This window comes from Ciona intestinalis, chromosome 3 (genome assembly GCF_000224145.3).
Source record: "Ciona intestinalis chromosome 3, KH, whole genome shotgun sequence".
NCBI classification, from domain to species: Eukaryota; Metazoa; Chordata; class Ascidiacea; order Phlebobranchia; family Cionidae; genus Ciona; species Ciona intestinalis.
The window spans coordinates 5,844,241-5,863,773 of record NC_020168.2 but is presented as its reverse complement, the minus strand read 5'-3'; the positions used below and the strand labels follow the sequence as shown (position 1 = coordinate 5,863,773).

Sequence of the window (19,533 nt, the reverse complement as noted above, 5' to 3'; positions counted from 1 at the left end):
CTGGCGTCTGTGTGGTGTGCAAATAATTGAAATGTGTTGACAGCGAGCTACTTCTTGAGTACCTAAACATTTCAGAGGTAAAGTTTTATTTCAATCTCCTTAGAAAATTTAAAACACGCCGTTTGAAGTATTTTATTACAACGTTTTCATGGACGGGACCAACTGTATGTAGCAATATATACATGGATGACACTCACGATAATTTAACTAATGGAAATAGTGTCTGTACAACGCTTCAAGTTTCTTGCGCTTGAATATACAATACGCATTGTTTAAACACCAACACGTTACTGTCGATTTTTCAGTCTGTGACTGATAGAAAATCTACCAACTGCAAAACCACGTCGTACCAGCATTGTTCAATCTCAATATAACAATTCAGGGTTAAGGCATTATGTAAAAATGGCATGAACATATGCTATCATAGGGAAATATATAATTACAAAAACAATGCATTAATACTTTATGCAACTCTGGGCCTAGTTCGATAGAGTTTATAACTTCTAATGCAAAGTAGTTTCATTTATATCTGGTAAACAATACATAACATGTGTTAGTAAGGCTGTGTTTAACACAGACACAGGAATTTTGAAACCTAATAAAAAAGTTACTTAGTTCAAAAAAAGAAATGAATAAACACAACTGGTAACTTATATTAACTGTTAGTTCAAGTGAAATTTTAACCGAATTTTAACAAGAATTTGAAAAGAAAGAACCCATTTAACAAAAAAGGCAAATAATGGAAACAGAACACTTATTCCGAAATAATTTTATCAGTAAAAAAAGAAAAATCTGGATTAAAATATTCTTGTTTCTGGGGGAGACAATGAACAGTTTAATAGGAACTAGAAATATGTTTCCATTTTCACTTTACAAAATCAGGGGCATGGTTACTTATATGTGTATACGTGTGAATGGCATATCTCATCTCTTAACTATCGCATGGCAAAAATGTGTTTCAAAATAAAATTAGTTTTAAATAAACCTTTTAACATACTGCTTCATATAAATAGTAATTTCACAAGCTGGTTTAAAAAAAATTAGTTAAACAAATACTCCATATGAAAAACTTACTCCAAAAACACGCAACCCAACAAAGTTTGTTGCAGAGATAAACATTAAAAATCGAATGCTGCCAACAACTTCAAAATGAGCATATAAATTTACAATTTGTTACGTCAAAATAAATCCAGGGAAAAGTAAGATAGATATGTTCACAATAGATTTGTGAGTAGGCCAGGAAAGGTTGAAATCTCTGCTGTGTCGCTGGGTTCTTTTCAGTTGAGAATATTAGTGGAACGTGGTGCACATGTTAGTTTGTGAAAGCAGGGAAGTGATGCCTTCATCACCTTGTTTTCCGATCCCTTGCTACCCTCTTCGTGCATCTTCCACACATTGTCCCGAGGATCAGGATGGCCACAACGAGGAGCGTCAGCATTGAGAGCAGGTAAGAGGACTGCTCGGATGCGAGTACCATCATCGAGAGCTCTGCGAAGCCGTCAATGTTTTTCTGCAGATAGGTAGACAAAGGTTTAAAAAAAATTAATTTATTATTTTTTTAAATTGTTTAAATTTTACGTAGCTTAGGTAAAAAAAATATCCAACACAAAATATGAAAGTGAACCTACCTAAAAGTTTATATTTTTTAATAAACTTCTAATCAAAAAATATACAAAATCAATTTCTATCACGGCCAGGACAGAATACAACATATATTTTTGAAAAAACAGGTTACAAATATTTAGTATAAGAAATAAATTCCACTCACCTTAGCAGCGTGTGCCCACATTGACTGTCGAACTTGTAACTCCTCCCGGCAACCTTGCGAAAGCTGGGTCTTGTGTTTGGATAATATCCGAGTTAAGCATTGTATTTCTGGAAGATAAAAATTTGTTCACTTTTGTAATACATCATTTTTGTATTGTCTTAAATATCATATATTTGTGTACAAAGATTTTTTTAATAAAAACAGTTTCTACACCAACAGAAAAATTGCAGACAAAATTTTCTCACCTTTTTTAAAAAAATGATAAAAAATAACAAGACAATACTTACTTCTTCCATCCCCTTCAGGTATCTGGTCACAGTGTTCCTCGAGATCAATCGCACAAGCTTCATGAAGTACAGGGTCAGCCATGATGTCACTTCGACCCTCTAACAGCAAGCGCGCTACTTCCTGCATGCAAATTGAGGTTTTTATTGGAAAAACCCAAGCAACACCATTTATGTTAGAGCAGGTAGGAGTACTATGTAAGCTTGGTATTCTGAATAATAAAAAAATAGAATAGGTTGGAGTCTGTTGGTCCAATTTTTTATTTTCAACAGGTAATTGCACCAAGAAATCGTCAGTTTACTCATAATTAAAATACCAGTTAGGCAGCAAAGAATTATTACCGAAAATTAGATGAGATAAATTTGAAAACAGGTTGACGAAACACCAGTTTAAATTATTTATTTAAAAATCATACTGTGGCAAAATAAGCTGTAAAAATTTTAATAGAACTTCTTAACACTACCCACCACCACACAAGTAGGACTTGCTGACAATTTTTCGTCGTAAAAATTTCTCTTCAAGCATTCCACAATATCCTCATGCTCGGTGTCACAATGCTTCCTTATCTGTAAACCAGAATCGTTTTAAATACAAACCCACAAAAGCAGGTTATTACTTTTTACAATATGAGAGAACAGGTCATGAGATACAGTAGATTGGAAAAAGATGGGACACATTTTCATTCTATTTACTCATCCTATTTGATTGTAACAAAGAACATTCAAATAATTATAAAACCGTATCTTTACGACTCCCATAGACCGCTGTTAATTGTTTAAAACATGATCCGGAGTCCAGGATATTATATGCTAAAAAGTGTCCCATCTATCTCCCACCCTACTATATAACCCACCTTGTTAAACATTATGGTCTCACCTCATTAACACAGGCGAGCATTAACCTCGGATCCAATCTATAGTCTTGTTCTTCTTCACGCACAACAAATGTAATGTGGTTGTTGCAAGATGGTGACAGCTGAGGATGTTATTACACAAGTTAGCATGAGCTGCTAATGCATTAGTTATACACTTCAAATTAAATTGATGTATAAATTAATATAGTAAAGTTTTTACTATAAAAGGTGAATTCAATTTTTAATTTTTTGACTTTAATTGATTTTGCAGGAATACAATCTTGCTAAATGGCCAAGGTTCATTTGACAAGGCTTGTCAGAGTTTGCTTTTACCCCAAGGAGTCTTTTCTTGTTTGGATGTTAATTAAAACAACTCTTTTAAAGCCTAGTAATTAGATTTTGGTATTTTACGATATATAATCCAAATATATTTGTTATTGTTATACACCTGATAATTATGTTCAAAGTAAAATTGAAACCTTGTTTTTATGATCTGCTGATGTGTGGACTTTTTTTAGGCAAGCGTAGATTACTCCATGAGGATCTTCCCCTCTTTCATGATCAAGCTTAGCCTGCTGGCTCTCTTTCCCACAGAAGTCCTTGATGTCTTTACTGCAGCTCTCCTTGAGATCTGGATCAAGATCAACATCCGAGAGGATGTCAGCTTCCCTTGATTTGATAAGGTTACGACACCTGAGAAAAATACCATATGATTGAATCACGTGCATCGTGAGTAGAATATAATCATTGGAACCAAACGACAAATCTTGGATGCAGAATAAGCAAGCCTACACTGGAAATTTGGGGGTAAATTAAATAGTGCACCTAAGGAATCAATTTATATTTCTGTAAAATAGAAACAAGTAGATGAAATAGAAACCAAACCAGATGTGTTACAAATACATGTGCATGTAAGTATTCCTGCCTCCCCTGAATTTTAAAAAGTTTGGCGTCCTTTGAATAAAACTACATACTGTGATTGGAGCTTCTTCTTGTTGTGGATGAGACAATCCAGGATCTCGTGAGGTCTTCCATCTTCCAGATGAGTGAAGCAGAATTCCTTGATGTCAGATTTGCATGTCCTCATTAGGGAGAAATCTATTTTCGGATCCAAACTTTCTTCTTCCTGTAATTGTTATGATAACATAACATAATTTATTTCTGTGTATATAGTGGTAAAGATCAGGTTAACTAATACACTGAAGAAAAGGGAATTAGCAACAAAATGAAAGTTGTTACATGCACACTACAGTTAAAAACTACATGAATAAAAGTATCAGATAAAAGCGTGAATGTTGAAGAATGTGATTCATCAATATACTCCGAAGCAGTTAATAAAATATTTCCAGCAGTTTTATTCGACTGGGTAAGTGTGAGGGCTTATGGTAGAGACATGCCTTGGACATTGGGATTTGGGCCAGAGTTCGCTTAGTACTGGCATCTATATGTAACTACATACACAGAAAAACAACTGTGGTCAACTTTTTACCCAGGATGCTTAAACTGATGTTTCTTTGTGTGCTGTTTTATAAGGATTTTATTATCGACATAAGCATTTATACCATACGTATTAAAATGCAAAATTAATAGCTTAAATACGTTCATCATATTCTTACCTCAACTTCAAACAGTTCCTTTCTACATTCATGAGAAACTTTATCTTTATTATTCCTGAGACATTCGATGACCATTGCTTTACCAGGTTCCACATTAGAACATAGTGTTCGGTAATCTGCCTGGCATGCTTTATGTAAGCCAGGAAGAAAGTCAATCTTTTCGTGCTGGAGAAATAGAAGTGGGTTAATAAACGGTAAAGATATGGGGGCAAATGACACAGAATAAAAAATTTGTTCAAGGAAAAATAGACTTTTTTTGCAAAAGCCTTTTTTTGGAAAATTATAGTTATTGGCAAAAGCTAAAATTACTAAAACGTGAAAGTAGGGATACAAATTGGCTTCAACATGCAACACTTAACTACTTTGTGTTTGTTTGTCTTGTACTGACGTACATACAACATTAGTATTGAAAATAGGAAATATAAAATTTCAACAATTAATATCATTATCAGTCTGTTAAATAAATATACATATTTAGCGATATTTGTTTTCAACCATCAATATTCTAGTAAATTCCAGAAAGGCTATGGCAGCAAAATTTAACATACTAAGCTATAGTTAACTTTTAAACACCATAATCTACTTGCAGCATACACCAAACCAAACACAAAACAACAAACCAATTGTAAATTTTCCACAGTTAGCTGTCCTTGGCATTTCTTTGATATTCTTGATTGACGTTTCTGTAAAACGGCATTTCTGACGTCTTCACTCAAGCACTTCACCACATCAGCTCTGCAAAATAAGGCACAAGCACACGTTATATTTAAATCCAAAACAAAATTATGGCAAATGTTAACCCTTATTTAAGTTGAACAAAGAGAATATATGAAAGTATCGCTAAGTTTGTTGGTAAATTCTATTTCTATAATATTCTACATTAAAGTCCGTACAATAAACATTGTGTGGCAGGTCACAGAACAGGAGATTTATGCTAGTTGTACAATTACACTACAACCCTGAAACTACAACCCGTTTCCTGTCCAAGGACACACGCGACACGGCGTCAATGATATCAGTATCCAGGCAGGTATCGTTTGATTACAACTTACCCACCCTGCCACACCACTGGATAAAACACAATTCTATTTATGTAGGATTTAGGCCAGAATTGTCCCATTACCTCCCCTCCCAAAAAAAAATCTGAAATCTGTCTTACTTTGTTTTCTTGTCTGAGCAGTGTAGTCTCACATCATCCTTGCATGCTTTCATGAATTTTGGACTAAAATGGTAATCTTTCATCTCAATCTGAAATTCAAAATGAAGATCATAAAAATTAAAAAAAATGTAGTAAAAGTTTTTTTTGTAGTAAAAGTGATTAACAGGCGTTTGCCCAATAAAATAACAGCAATTTTTTTATCTCTTTTAATAAAAATAGCATAACAAACTAATTAGGAATTTCAAATTACAAAGGGACAGGGATTAACATTAAAACAATAGTAATACTACAAGCAATAGATAAGATGTATGTACATCTAACTAAAATATAAGAAGTGTGGTTCTATTTAACAAGTAAGCACTTTTCTTTCAACAAATGCACTCTTTTGCAAATTCAACAAATGCACTCTTTTGCATATATTCTCATATTTGCATACATTACCACTAGTAGTAGAAACTCTTTTGAATATTTCCAGGAGTTAGAAGTGACTTACCAGCTGAAAATGATTGACACCTGCTGCACATAATGCATTGTCCATCTGATCTTTGTTCCTGATGAGACATTCCATGATTTCCCCTTCATCTCCTGAATCCAGGAAATCCTGTCAATCAAGAAAATGATAATTCCACTTGTAATAAAAATTGTTATTATTGATTTTAATGTTTTCTTTTTATTTCAGGATTTTGATTTTAAAAAAACAATTTTTTTGGGGTTAATTTTTTTTAAGTATTGATTTAAAAAAAGTATTCATTTTGTTAACTTTTTGATTTTTTTTCGAAATAACTTGGATTGTAGGTTTGATAGTGATTATGTATAGACCAATTGTTTGGCTGATTAATAGTAAAATAGAAAACTCGAAAAATGCTTAGACTAATAAGAAAATAAAGTATGTGATAAACAATAAAGATATTATTAATAGGCTTGTCTAAAAAAAGATGTTTTATTTGAAATACCTAGGATAATGAATTTTACTATATTCTTACAGTTGGTGGGTAAAGTTTCGGTTTAGATTTAAAAAAGCTATTTTAAGAAATGTGTTTCATAATTTTAATTTTTTTTTACAAAACAAATAAAAACTTTTCATTTTTAAACCTTGTGTCCCTACCTTACAGTGTTGTTGTAGCATGGGTTCACATGCTGAGATCAGAACATTCTCAAGGTCAGAATCTTTTGATTCCATCACGGTAAGATCCGTTATCATGTTAGCGCATTCTATGTTCGTTTCCGTGATGTTTTCAAGGTTGTCTTGCAAACAAACCAATTCCTAAAAAGGTAAACTATTTAGGAAAAAAACTAACCTGACTAAACATTTTTTAAACAATTTTGATGCCAATGGTTACTGATTCATGCAGTGCAGAAAATCTCAGGGTGGGCCCCGTCTGCCCCCAGGTATGGAGCCTATGTGAATGTGATTACTATTATAAAGTTATATTATAAAAACTCACCATTCCTGGTTCTGGCATCTCATTAGAGCAATATTGTCCCAAAGCTGTTCTACATGTATGCTCTAAGTCAGGGTTTAGGTTGAAATCAAGTGCTCTTTGCTTTAACATACGATGTACTTCACGTGTGCACCCAGCAGACAAGATACTACCTTCCTGTGAAAAATAATATATATATTGAATAACAAAATAAATTAAAAAAGTATTGTTTTCGTTGAGATTTTTGATTCATAATAATTTTTTAGTTTTAAAATCGCATTATTGCATTATGCGCTCAAGTTGAAAATATCATTTTCTTTAACATTAACACATAAAAAATGTTTATTTATCTTTTTCAAAACAGAAAAACATTATGCTATTGCTGCTACCAGGCATAATATGTTTACTAAGACTGATCTATAGGCATAAAAATCAATGTAGATTCTATTTCAACATTTTCCCAACAAAAAAAATGCTGTTGCCTGTTTGTAATAAATTTATGTCAATTTTTATGCTAGAAGAAATACATTAGCCTGGTAGCAACAGCAGCAAAACCTTGGTGGCATTACAGATGATTTTCAACTTACAATATCGCTTCTGTCTTCACCAGGGAGTTGTATATGTCGATACAAACATGAAATTACGAGACTTAGAGGCATAGCGTCCGCATCTATGTTTTCACTCTGTCCATTCCCAGCCCCTGCAGCAAAGTCATGGTTGCAAAGAACTTTTGACTCAGCTTTACAAGCTTTGTGGAAACTAGGGTCCGAACTGTAAGAAAATATAAATGTGTTATTTTATATGGGTGAGGTTATTTGGGGTAATGGGACAAATCTGGCCAAAATCAGATTTGCTAAACTGTATGTACCAGGTTTTGGTTGAACTTGAATTAATACCTTTTTTTACAGTGGTTTGACATTTGCTAGCACAGAGCAATCATATTGACAGAATACATTAAACTTAAAGTGAAAACTCAATTATTTTGACAACAAATAAAAATGTTTCATCTATCCAGTGTAAAACAAAAGTAAGGTGACAAGTTAATATGAATTCTACTAACTTGAAGTCTCTGCTGATGAAATACTGAAGCTCCAGCAGTCTATCCTGGCAAGCTACTTCCATTTGTGCAGAGTATAGATTTTCCATGAGACATGACAACACCCTGTGTAAAAGTTTAGAATTGGTAAATAAGTTGAATGTGCTGTCTGTACAAGGTCTGTGCACCAAAACCAGGTTTCAGCTAAGTGCATTTAATTATTACTGTTTTCCCTGCTTTTAGAAAGCTTGGTGTCTAATAAAATGTTACGTTTTTGGGTATGCATTGCTGGAAAATTACACAAACCATTAATGACCACTGGGTTAGCGATAAGTGTACCAGGCATCATGTTTAAAAAAACTGCTTAATATTGATATTCATATGAAACTTGTGGTTTCACAAGTTATCCATTGACAGATGCATAATTTATTACCAGATCCTTATGCATACCACAGTATACATTGTATTGATTTTAATTAAATAAAATTCTGTGTAATAAAGAGGTAGTATTGTAGCTATGAAACACAATAAAATGGAAAATGCATTTGATTTTAAAATAGATACCATTTTAAGGAAGTGAAAATAGCCCAATTTAATATAATGATTAAATAAGACTATTAAGTTATGCAATTCTTCAGCCGAACTTCAATACAGGTGGATTTGAATGGAAACATGACGTGTTGTTTTTCTAGTACAAAAAATCCCCCACATTTGCAAACAAGATTATGAGACTAAAATAAGAAGCGTAACTTCCATTTTGGCTTCAGGCAGTAAGCAAAACCAATTTCAGGTAAATTTATCAAAAGTTGCCTCAGGCTTATCTTATTCTGTATGAGAACTACGTAAATGGGAATTTCCAAAACATGTTAAATCATTATTTTTCTGAGAACATAAATGACTGTGATTGAGTAGAAAAGTGGATTCTCTATTAGGGTTTGGAAATAACATATTCAGCTAATTGAAAACAATGTTTTATTAATAGACACATCCAACACATGAATGAATCATAAAATTTTACCCATTCACTGTTTTCAAAAAAGTACAAAAATATAATAGGCTGGGTTAAAATAGTGCATGTTTTTATTCACTTTTATCACTCTTTTTGGTGGTAAACAAAGAATATTCAAAAAGTTTATAACCCTATACACCTAAAAGACAATTAAAAAACCTTAAAAACATGATTAGAAAAGCTGTAATAGTATCAATTCTACACTACAATATATATGTTGGTTAATTTCACAAAACTCCCCACAGCAAGCTATATGTTAATTAATATCATTTTCCAGAGCAAGCATTTATTACATCATACTTCATGACTAAAATAAATTTTAACTTACATGGGATCTCCATCTGCATATTTACTACAAACAGATTGAATGACACCATTGCAGTCAGTAGCAAGAGCCACGTCCATCTTGTATTTACCGGCAACATCTGTCTCTTTCAGCAAGTCCAACAACTGGATTGGAAAATTTAATTCATGTTTTTTTTTGCGTCCATTCTTAATACCAGAACAAAAGGACAAAAAATTTTCTTTATTTTCTTTATAACATCTTGTTAACATTACACTTGTGCCAAAAAAGTTTACAACATAATAGGGAAAAAAATGAAAAGTTTGATAGTAAAGTTAAACAACCCGTTAACGTTTCCAGAAAACATCGTACTTACAGCTTTTTCACATGAAGTGACCTCGGATTCTTCCCTTAAATGTGACATTAGGCAATGTATGGTAGCACCCTCCTTTTCCACTGTGCCTGAGCAGTTGGCCTGTATTTCAGTGGCGCAGTTGTGGGTGATTTCGGGTGATAAGTTGTAATCTGACATAAGCATAGCTCGGAAATCATCCAGGGCGTTGTTGCACACCGCTGAGATTTTACCTCCATTTCCTGGTGAATATTAATATTTAACACATTGTCAGTTATGTCTCATAGTCCTTACTGGTGATTTATATATAATGTATATTGAAAATCAATAAAGTATCGCATAAAATGCATGATCACATTCAAAACATAGATAAAATGTCAATACAATTTTTCGCGTAATTTCAAATAAAAACCACGACTGTTTTATTGACATCTTGGCAAAAAACCCAACCATATATGTCAAGGTAGAGAAATTCAAATAGCGGCCATTTTCTTACCCGGATTAGAGCGAGCGTTTTCCAAACACAAGAGAATTCCAGACGAGCCGACTAAATCACTGTGATCGTTGGAGTTGTGAGATACAAAGCAAAAGTTGTTTGATATTTCAGACTTGCACTGGGTTTGAATCTGGTAGCTTGACTGTAAAGAATTTCAGATTGTAAAGAAAAAAATGCTAGATTTGGATTTTATTTTACTGCATAAAAAAGGTTGTTCAAAATTTGTTTTACTTTTATGAATATTAATTTATATTTATTATTATGTGTGGTTTAAACTTTACATACACTTGACCACACTTATAAACAATAGTTTAAACTTAAAGTCTAAAATTACTTAAACCACTCAAGCAGGATTTATTATACACTTATAGTGAAACGTGGCTTATTAATTTCTGTGCAGCTAAATATAATGAGACGACTCATCACCACCATTAGAAAATATAGAGAAGATGAAAATTGCCTCCAGGCAGAATGAAGTTAGAGACACGTCACAACAAAATCGTCACGACGCAAAAAGGAACAATTTGTGAGCTAATTTAAAAATTTGTTTAGTTAAAATACTTTTTTACGATCAGTGCCTATTAATTCCGATTTAATTATTTAATAAGTTTTGCCCCAATGGAATAGCTTTTGTATTCGAAAACTACCCTATAATCCTTTAATAAAATATTTAATATTTAAATATTCAAGACACAGCATTTGAACAGTCTTTTTGTCCAAAATCACCTTATAATCTTTTGCAACAAGTTTCTGACGAACAGTGAGAGCATCCCTACATGTTGTGGACATTCCTTCATCAAATTTATGATTAAACAGACATTTGTAGACACGACCATCGCCATGCAGTACCTGTTGTTATACAAAAATAAATATTGTACCCGAAGATGGAGACCTAGGCATTTTAGATTTTAACAGCACAAATCATGAACATAGCAAATGCAAAAGTTACTGCATGGGCGCCAAACCTGGGTTGGCAAGGTAGGCGGTCAAATCCTAAATTTTTTATTCTGTATTATTCAATAACCAGTAAACATTGCAGGAACTATGGTGAAATTGGATTCATAAGAGTGTGCGTCATAATATTACTAAATTGGCGTTATTTACAAATGTTTGGCTCCTATGCAAGTAACAAAAGGACTTAATGTATACATTGTGAGTTTAGAATGTTTTAGAAATTTTCAAATTGGTACCATTTTAGACTGTTTTAGATGCTAAATTATACAAACATCAGGGCAAAGGCGTTCCCGATCATCTCTGCAGTTTAAATAAAGGTTCCTATCCAGGTTATAATCATCAGCCGATAATTCTCCGAGTCTTTTAATCTGCTGCAAGCATTCTGGTTTAAGTTTGTTCTCGCCCAACTTTTCTTCCAAGCATTCAACAACTTGGCCTTGAGAATGTGGCATGTCCTAAAATATTTAGAAAAGATTATACAACAAGTACAGATATAGAAGTCAAAGGGGCCTTTTTTGAATACCAGGATACTCTATATGCCCCAGCTTATGTTTAATTGTGAATTATTACCAATAACCTGTTACTCTAAGTGTGTATCCGGATTATTCACATAGGGTATCATAATTAATTCCAGGGCTTGCATGCGTAGCCTGCATACCCATATTTGGCTATGAATGAAGTAAAAGTTTGTAAATTAAATACTTTACTTACAGCATCTCCACGCGCGCTACTATCCACACGACCACAATGATTTTCCATAATGTCCTTATGACAATCCTCCATGAAATTGCAGATCAATCTGTACAAACCATGATGAATGTTTCATGCTTGTTAATATGTATTAATTAAAAACAAAAATTAGACAACAAAAAGATTATAAATTATGTTGGCCATATTTCAATTTTTGCAGAATGTCGAATACACCACATTTTAAAAATTTAGGAAAATCTACTTCTGTTTCACAAACTTTTGTTACAATGAATTTAGATAAGCTAAAGTTCGTTTATGGGGTCATACCATACAGTACGACTTCACCCATATAGAATAGAAGCTAAAGCAACAATAAAAAAATCTACTGATTTCTCCAAAAAATTGGTATATATATGACTAATAGTTAGAAATAAAACGACAAACTAACAACCAACACATGAATCCACCGACCTGTAATCACTAAACACAATTCCTGCGATTTTGTTGAGAAAGTTGACACATGAGTGAGCTTTTATTATATCTTTATATTCAAGTAAACAGGACACAAGTTTTCCACTGCCAGGCTCCGCATTGTCACAATCAGTATGCTGAAAGAACATAATATTTAAATTGACTACACAGCACCTGTTTTGGTTTATAATTATATTTGCACAAGACTGGTAAATATTTATATTTCAAATAATAAATCTTCAGGACTTTTCCAACCACAGCAAGCAACAATTTTAGACAATCCTATTCGCTGTACAGTGTTATATTTCATACACTTTCTTATTGCTTACTGGTTGTATCAAAAAAATTTTTTTTTCTTATTATTGATTACCAGGAATGTATCAAAGATAAATTTTTTACCCTGGATAGGGGCAACATCAAGCCCCAAAATTATCTGGTTACAATGCGATTGAATCGCTATATAAAAAAGCACAAATAGATATATATTCATTAAAAATAAATAACAAATTAAAGGTTGGGCATACCGTTTGTAAAGCACTTTTGCAGGTCTGCCTCGCAATCGAGTCAAATTTAGGATTTTTTGTGATGTTGAGCTTGTAGGTCCATAAGTACTGAAAATAAATTGCAACAATTGCTAGTAAATACTGTCAACTGTAAACTATGGTATAGATGATATTTAACATAAAATGGGATCCAATTAAATAATTATTGGAGAAACAAACATGCAGAATTGCAGATATACTAAACCACTAACACATGACAATAATAAACGTTGAAACTCACATGGTGACACTCGTCTGATAGATCATCATCCTAGAAAATGAAAAAATCTGTTTAGTTTGCGTCAACAGTGAGTTTTAGGAAGATTAAATTACCTGTCGATTGTTGAGGCAAGTCAGAACTGCTAGATTGTCTCTGGAAGTCAACGTTGATCCACAATACATCTCAACATCATTGGAACATTCTACCGAGTCAGCGATTGAATCACTGTGTTTTCTTAATCCTGAAAAAGTAGGTTTAATATTCTATTCAAATAAATGATTTAGTCAAACTGAACAAACCAAAAATTTGGGCATTTGATATGACTGGTGAAAACACTACACAGGTCTTATATAAAAAGGTATTGATCTTATACATGTATCCAGATCTTATTTCTAGATTTAAATATAAAAAATTCAAGGCTTCTATATTATTTATTGTGCACCTCTGTGTGGCTAACTTTATCAGGCTACTCCAGGAATGAATTATGATACACTGCCTTTAGTGAAGTTATCTTACCTTTTTTAATACCAGGAGGAGCAGGTTTTCGAGATAACCCAGTTCGATGACCATCTGCGACCTGTGGGGGATTATTATCGATAGGCTGAGCAACTATATTATGTTGATCTCCATCAATTGAAACATCAGCATCGTTCCCATGTCGAGCTACCGGAACATTAGCATGCTAGAATCAAAATATCGTCTCAGAATTAGTAATTTATTAGGTATTGTTGCTCTTGCTTGGACAAGGTATAGTTTGACAAATATATAAATAGGGGGTATAAAAATGATAATTTTATTCAACCAACAATTTATCTGCCGTACAACAAGAACAAGACTACATCAGGTTAGAACCGTGATGCAACAACACAAATATGTAAAACACTAAAATAAAGGAAAACGGTCATTTTGAAAAATTTACAATCCAAGAACAAGTCCAGATTCTACTTAACAGACTAAAATCTCATAATTGACATGCTATACGAAAATGGTCCAGCATATTTTTATAAAAATATACAAACACAGTTGAATCGTTTATATATATTTCACAACATATACAAACTTACTTTATTAACAATGTTTGAATTTACATTTTGTCCTCCGTGCATATTCACACCAGGTTGACCCCACACACATTGAACAAGGACCAGACTTAAACACAAAACTCCTAACTTTATTACCATACTGATTCGGTTAAAGGAATTGAACCTATAGACAATAAAAGCATAAGATGAATTGGTAATGCGTACTCAGCTAGGCTCAGTACATCAAACCGCTTAGGAAAATATTTCCTTTATTATAAAGACTTCGGAAGGCTTCTATAGTAAAGACTTGATTACAATGAATGACAGGATACAAAGATAATTAATCATAAATAAACAATAAAAATATCATACTGCCTGCTTGGCGCTCGTTTAAACTTCAATACAGTGTTTTATCATTATTATCACTTTATTATATTTGTGTTTGTTTGTAGATAATGAAATTGTGTTACATGTTCATTAGTAATTTATGTTTAGTAACATGAATCTTTTTTATTAATATATGATGTTACATGTTGCAGTGGGCCTACTTTGATGTTACATGTTGCAGTGGGCCTACTTTATTGCGATTTTAGGTAAAAGATATACAATATATGTCTAAAAACACAGCATATATTAACTTAACACCATACAACTTAGCAGGAAAGTATTAAATGTTTTAAACAGTAATCAGTAAAATAGAATTGTAATGTATGTAATATACAATGTAGTAACATATATACGCCTAAAGCAGCCCAAATAACAATTACTACACAACATTTATATACATGTGATGTTATCACAAAACACAAAGCTATATATCAGAAATCATAACATGTACCCTATTAATTAAAAAGGCTACATCAACATCACTGTCACTATATTTATAAGAAAAATATAATGTGAAAGGTAAAAGGAACTAGTGAAGAATCCTTCGGTACATAGCAGAATAGACTGGTGGAAAGTGTTTGAGGTTGGTGGTTAGGGGTTGGTGGTTAGGGGGTTGGCGGTTATAGGGGGTTAGTAGTTTGTAGTTATGGTGTATAGGGGGTTAGTAGTTAGGGGTTAGGGGTTAGCAAATAAGGTGAGGATTCTTCACTAGCACCGTTAAAAATACTACCGACATCACTATACCAGTAGCTTATACATAAAAAATACCTCAACCCATCGTTTGAGTTATAGGTCTATTCTGTACACGCACTGACGCACATTCCACTTCATACCATCTGAGAATGATTAACCTGAATACAAGAGAACGCAAAAGTAGCTACGGTACGAGTCTTAATACTGCCACAGCCGCATACTACTGTGAATAATCGAGAGACCTAGAAATATTTCGCACATTTATACACGGATACCCAACACTTTCTATACAGCATTGAAACTGCTACGAAGTTGATTATGACGTTTGCATACAATCTCACGGATGAGCAAGCATAACAAACATAGACATCTTAACTTTTTTGTCTTCGTCAATGTTGGGGCCAATAACTGGTAAAATACCGCTACAAAACTAATGCTTTAGGTTCATATAAAACAATTCGAGTTGCTGGAAGTTGTTCTAATTGTTTTTTGAGGTAATAGGTATAATTCAGGCAATTAAGTGTGAGTATGTATTTTATTGCAACGAATTAAGCAATACTTTTATCAACATGAACATTGCGCGTACGGTCGAATATACATACGGACATTACCACCCTATACCAGTGTAGACGCATCGATTTGTTGTTTTTGTTTTGTTGCCAGGCTACCATTATCTTCAGTTTTATTTTTATCTGCAACATCCTTCTTTCTCCGCCGCTCAGCGTGAGTTTTCTTGCTCGTTTTCTCTTTTTCGATCTCACAATTTTCAACAACAGTGTTTTCAATGCACTTCTTTGATGTAGAAACCTTACCATCGCAAGGGTTGCAGTCAGCAACGGCAACCCGACGATCTCGTCTATGCCGAAAGCTCAAAAGAGCCTCGTTTGTGTTCTCACGCTTTCGCAGGTGAATATGCTCCAGCGCATGATCGCGGTCCACCCACGGGTTAGTGTTGTTGTTGGCCTCGATGTAACTATACGGTTGGTACCTCGTAACAGTCTTGTGCATGCGGTCCCACTTGTAATAGGAACATGACATCGATATAATGATGAATGTCACTGCCAGTCCAAGAATAGAAACAGCAATGATCCCCGCCAACCAATGTAACTCCATGTACAGGTAGCACCCAAAACCTGTACGAAAACTACTGTGTAGTGCCGTATACAACATTGCAAAAACTACTATTGTTAATGCTACTTTGTTTTACTAGTCTAACTAAATCCAATAACAACAAATATTCGAACTAAATCCGCAATTACAACAAATATTACAAGGCGTGTAAAACTTACTTGCGATAAATACTGGAATGCTGATGAAAACACAAATCGTTGCAACAAATCTCACTCCAGATACTTCTCGTAGATATTGCAACTTCCTGTGCGAAAACAAGGCATCGTCATGTATAAACTAAATGCTATTTTTACAGTAGGTTATAGGGTACGATGGGATATCATCAACACCTAAATTCTACATTTCCTGATTTGTGCTATAAACAATTTACAATAATCTATTAGAAACGTGGGGCTAAGACTAAACAATTTCGGTATTATTTTAAGTTTACTACCAGATGGGACGAGAAAAGTGAAAGAAAGCATGTCTCATCTTACCCCATTCGTACTGCGTATACTTTTCCGCAGGCAATAATGTTACATGTTAATGAAAGTTCTGTATACCTCGTATCGCTGTAAACTCGATCAGTGTACACAAGATATATTTGCACGCAATATGTAGAAATAGCACAGAGGTTCAGAGCAGCTGACGACGTCGCCATAGCAACTGTGATGTAAACGAATTCCTGCAAATAAGTGACACAATAAAAAAATGTACAATACTTTGTCTACATGACTCTACAACTATAACCGTCCTACAAATTTAGCTAGTTTCATTCATAATAAAACTACGAATGACAGCAACAAGACGACTGCGGTAAACATATAAGTATCTTATTCTATAACTCAACTTGCCTCATTCAGCCTTAAGTTTCGAAGTGGATCGAGCCAGATCGATGTCAGCGAATGTAAAAGAAGTATTGAAAGCAGAGCAATAAGAGCAGATACGCAGCACAAAGTTATATAACCGTTCACCATCCTTGTATCGCAGTATCTCCCATTCGAGCGGCTTCTATACACAAAACGCTATGTTTGATATTTCTAACTATATATCTAACACGTCCGTATACTGCAACGCGTTTTAGGCACAAAGTCTAACATCCAAATCCATTTCCGATTTTATTATAAATAGATACGCAATATGGGTGAATAATTTTAGTATACGACCAATATAGGCAAAAGGTATATAAAACTAAATGCTTGTAAAATGGCCTTTCTTTACGTACTGTGGGAATATGGTATATAAGCATCTAAATCCCAAACTTTCTGATCGAGTTTAAAAAGTTAAAAATTAAGATTTTTTTAGACGCGGGCACATAAATTATAAAATTTAGTAATTTTATAGTTTACCTGAGAAATAAGACTGGATGTCCCATATTACCTCACCATCGTATCATCTTACCCCATAATAACCTAATGGACACAATATTAACAATAGGAATTCACGACAAACCTTCCATATATTGATGTTCCATTTACGTTACTTCTAATATCCGTTTTCCGCTGATAGCAAGCGGGCATTCCACCCGTGCAGGTGTGGCTAAAGTCCCGAGCACAAGAACTAAATTGCGTATTTACACGTCTACTCTCAGACAAAGGAAAAGTGTTGTTTTCATTGTCAGTAAACAGACGTGGACTACTTGCAGCTTCCATACCCTCAACACTCTGCATAAAAATATTGGTATTTCATTCATATCGTAAAGTGGGGAAAGATGGGACACCTTTTCATCCTATTTTCTCGTACCATTTGGTGGTAAACATGATAGAATTTTAAAACGTATATTCACGAAATCCATAGACCGTTGTTAATTGTTTTAAAAACGATCGTGATATTTATATATTATGTGCTAAATGTGTTCCATCTTTCCCCACCCTGCTATACTTTAAATCATAGACAGACATATGTGTTATGCCAATAATTAAAATTTTAGAATAGTTAGGTATAAACGCAACATGTGACGTTTACATGCGCTGTTTATAGGTAAAAAACTCCCACAGGTTTTCTCACAAATACGGGTATTAAGATTTCCAAATTGGTCAGAAACACTTACAAAAATGTCAATAAATGCAGTTTTATTAACTATAAACTTATTTAGTTTACCACTGCTGTAGCACTTTGTATCAAACTCTACACTACTATGCGTATAGGCCTACATACACTAAACATCTGATACAGCCGCATACGTATACAAAATCCCAATTACAAAACTCGGAGATTAAATCCGCGTACAGGCGTGAAACTGGATTGAATCAGACGATCAGTTCAGATCAGAGACACATCCGCTTTGCGAATATAAAAGATTAACTATAACACATATAATCTATATAAGACAAGGCTTAATACATGCTCACATGCAATAAACGCATAACAGTAAAATTACATAAAAAGAAACCGTTTGGCCGAAATCTTAATTTATCAAACAATAAAAGTCGCACAACGCCACTGTACTTGAAACTCGCCCGAGTCATTCTTTAGGGCACTTGGAAAGAAACTAAGAACGAATAAACGCGCTTGAAAAGCGCGGGTTTGAGCAAACAGTGGCATCTCGCTGTGCAGCGATGTTTAATTACAGAAAGCATGGACGAACGATGCTTTACTACCCAACAAGCGATTCGGAGGAGGTCGTCAATGAGCACTCCACGACACGCAAATGACCTCTCGAAACAGTTTTTGATTGAACGGTTTACAACAGTAAGTGTGAAGCTAATGTGGGGGGCGGCTAAAGTTGAAGTTGTGGGTACGCGCTCCGAAGCCTCGCGACGACGCTGTTCCATCCTGCCCCGACGCACACGCTATCCGACTCCGCAACGCATTGCACACCGATGTATGGAACTCGTACGGCACATCTCAATTTATTACGCGGTGAAAGTGCGACATCGAGCTTAGAGACAAAGTGAGAACAGCAGGGTATTGCAAGCCCCGTACTGCCTCAGTACAGGAAAGTGAAAGGTTTATATAACAAAAAACACGTGTAGCAAAGCAATAAAACGCGTCATTGGCATGTGGCAATTGCCTCGCCTGGCATACACACAACTCGGTAATTGTTTTATTATCACGATTAGAATGACGGGAGGTAGATGTTACGAAAGCAGCGAAACTGCATTCCATTCCTGTCATGCTCTTGTTTTCGCTATATAACGTTGCTTTATATTCAATCTTTATGTAT

At 34.1% G+C, this 19,533-nt stretch overlaps 2 protein-coding genes across 5 annotated transcripts; both read right to left on the bottom strand.

Annotated features, from left to right (window-relative positions):
• Positions 1–118: 118 nt before the first annotated feature.
• Positions 119–14,385, bottom strand: LOC100175586 (Golgi apparatus protein 1). Its single transcript, XM_026833870.1, has 27 exons — positions 14,220–14,385; positions 13,672–13,837; positions 13,269–13,396; positions 13,177–13,206; positions 12,918–13,004; positions 12,394–12,530; positions 11,944–12,031; positions 11,505–11,687; positions 11,005–11,127; positions 10,279–10,420; positions 9,807–10,024; positions 9,476–9,597; positions 8,163–8,264; positions 7,690–7,873; positions 7,127–7,279; positions 6,787–6,945; positions 6,175–6,282; positions 5,682–5,770; positions 5,143–5,257; positions 4,523–4,687; positions 3,881–4,032; positions 3,386–3,599; positions 2,930–3,028; positions 2,521–2,619; positions 2,056–2,176; positions 1,769–1,875; positions 119–1,510 (listed from the first exon to the last, which is right to left on the bottom strand). Exons 1-27 carry the CDS (start codon positions 14,334–14,336, stop codon positions 1,346–1,348), a joined length of 3,573 nt encoding a protein of 1,190 aa, XP_026689671.1. The 5' UTR covers positions 14,337–14,385; the 3' UTR covers positions 119–1,345.
• A 1,388-nt stretch (positions 14,386–15,773) lies between these two features.
• On the bottom strand, positions 15,774–18,101 carry LOC100185795. Of its 4 annotated transcripts, none has more exons than XM_026833871.1 (5): positions 17,820–18,101; positions 17,222–17,378; positions 16,865–17,052; positions 16,547–16,632; positions 15,774–16,390 (listed from the first exon to the last, which is right to left on the bottom strand). In XM_026833871.1, exons 1-5 carry the CDS (start codon positions 18,035–18,037, stop codon positions 15,873–15,875), a joined length of 1,167 nt encoding a protein of 388 aa, XP_026689672.1. In that variant the 5' UTR covers positions 18,038–18,101; the 3' UTR covers positions 15,774–15,872. The 4 variants fall into 4 exon arrangements, with proteins under 4 accessions (XP_026689672.1, XP_002124444.3, XP_026689673.1 ...); XM_002124408.4 differs by having other exon boundaries at positions 16,931–17,052; XM_026833872.1 differs by lacking the exon at positions 17,820–18,101 and adding an exon at positions 17,717–17,808.
• Positions 18,102–19,533: the final 1,432 nt, after the last annotated feature.

What these genes read in the sequence shown, in the direction of transcription:
- LOC100175586 (XM_026833870.1), bottom strand. Translation starts at nt 14,336, where the DNA reads ATGGTAATAAAGTTAGGAGTTTTGTGTTTAAGTCTGGTCCTTGTTCAA. An exon ending in TATGCAGATGGAGATCCCAT is followed by an intron (nt 8,265 to 9,475) that starts GTAAGTTAAAAT and finishes ACTTTTACACAG; the next exon opens with GGTGTTGTCATGTCTCATGG. An exon ending in TGTGGGCACACGCTGCTAAG is followed by an intron (nt 1,511 to 1,768) that starts GTGAGTGGAATT and finishes ACCTATCTGCAG; the next exon opens with AAAAACATTGACGGCTTCGC.
- LOC100185795 (XM_026833871.1), bottom strand. Translation starts at nt 18,037, where the DNA reads ATGCAGAGTGTTGAGGGTATGGAAGCTGCAAGTAGTCCACGTCTGTTT. An exon ending in GGAACATCAATATATGGAAG is followed by an intron (nt 17,379 to 17,819) that starts GTTTGTCGTGAA and finishes TTTTGTGTATAG; the next exon opens with AAGCCGCTCGAATGGGAGAT. An exon ending in GAAACTTAAGGCTGAATGAG is followed by an intron (nt 17,053 to 17,221) that starts GCAAGTTGAGTT and finishes ACTTATTTGCAG; the next exon opens with GAATTCGTTTACATCACAGT.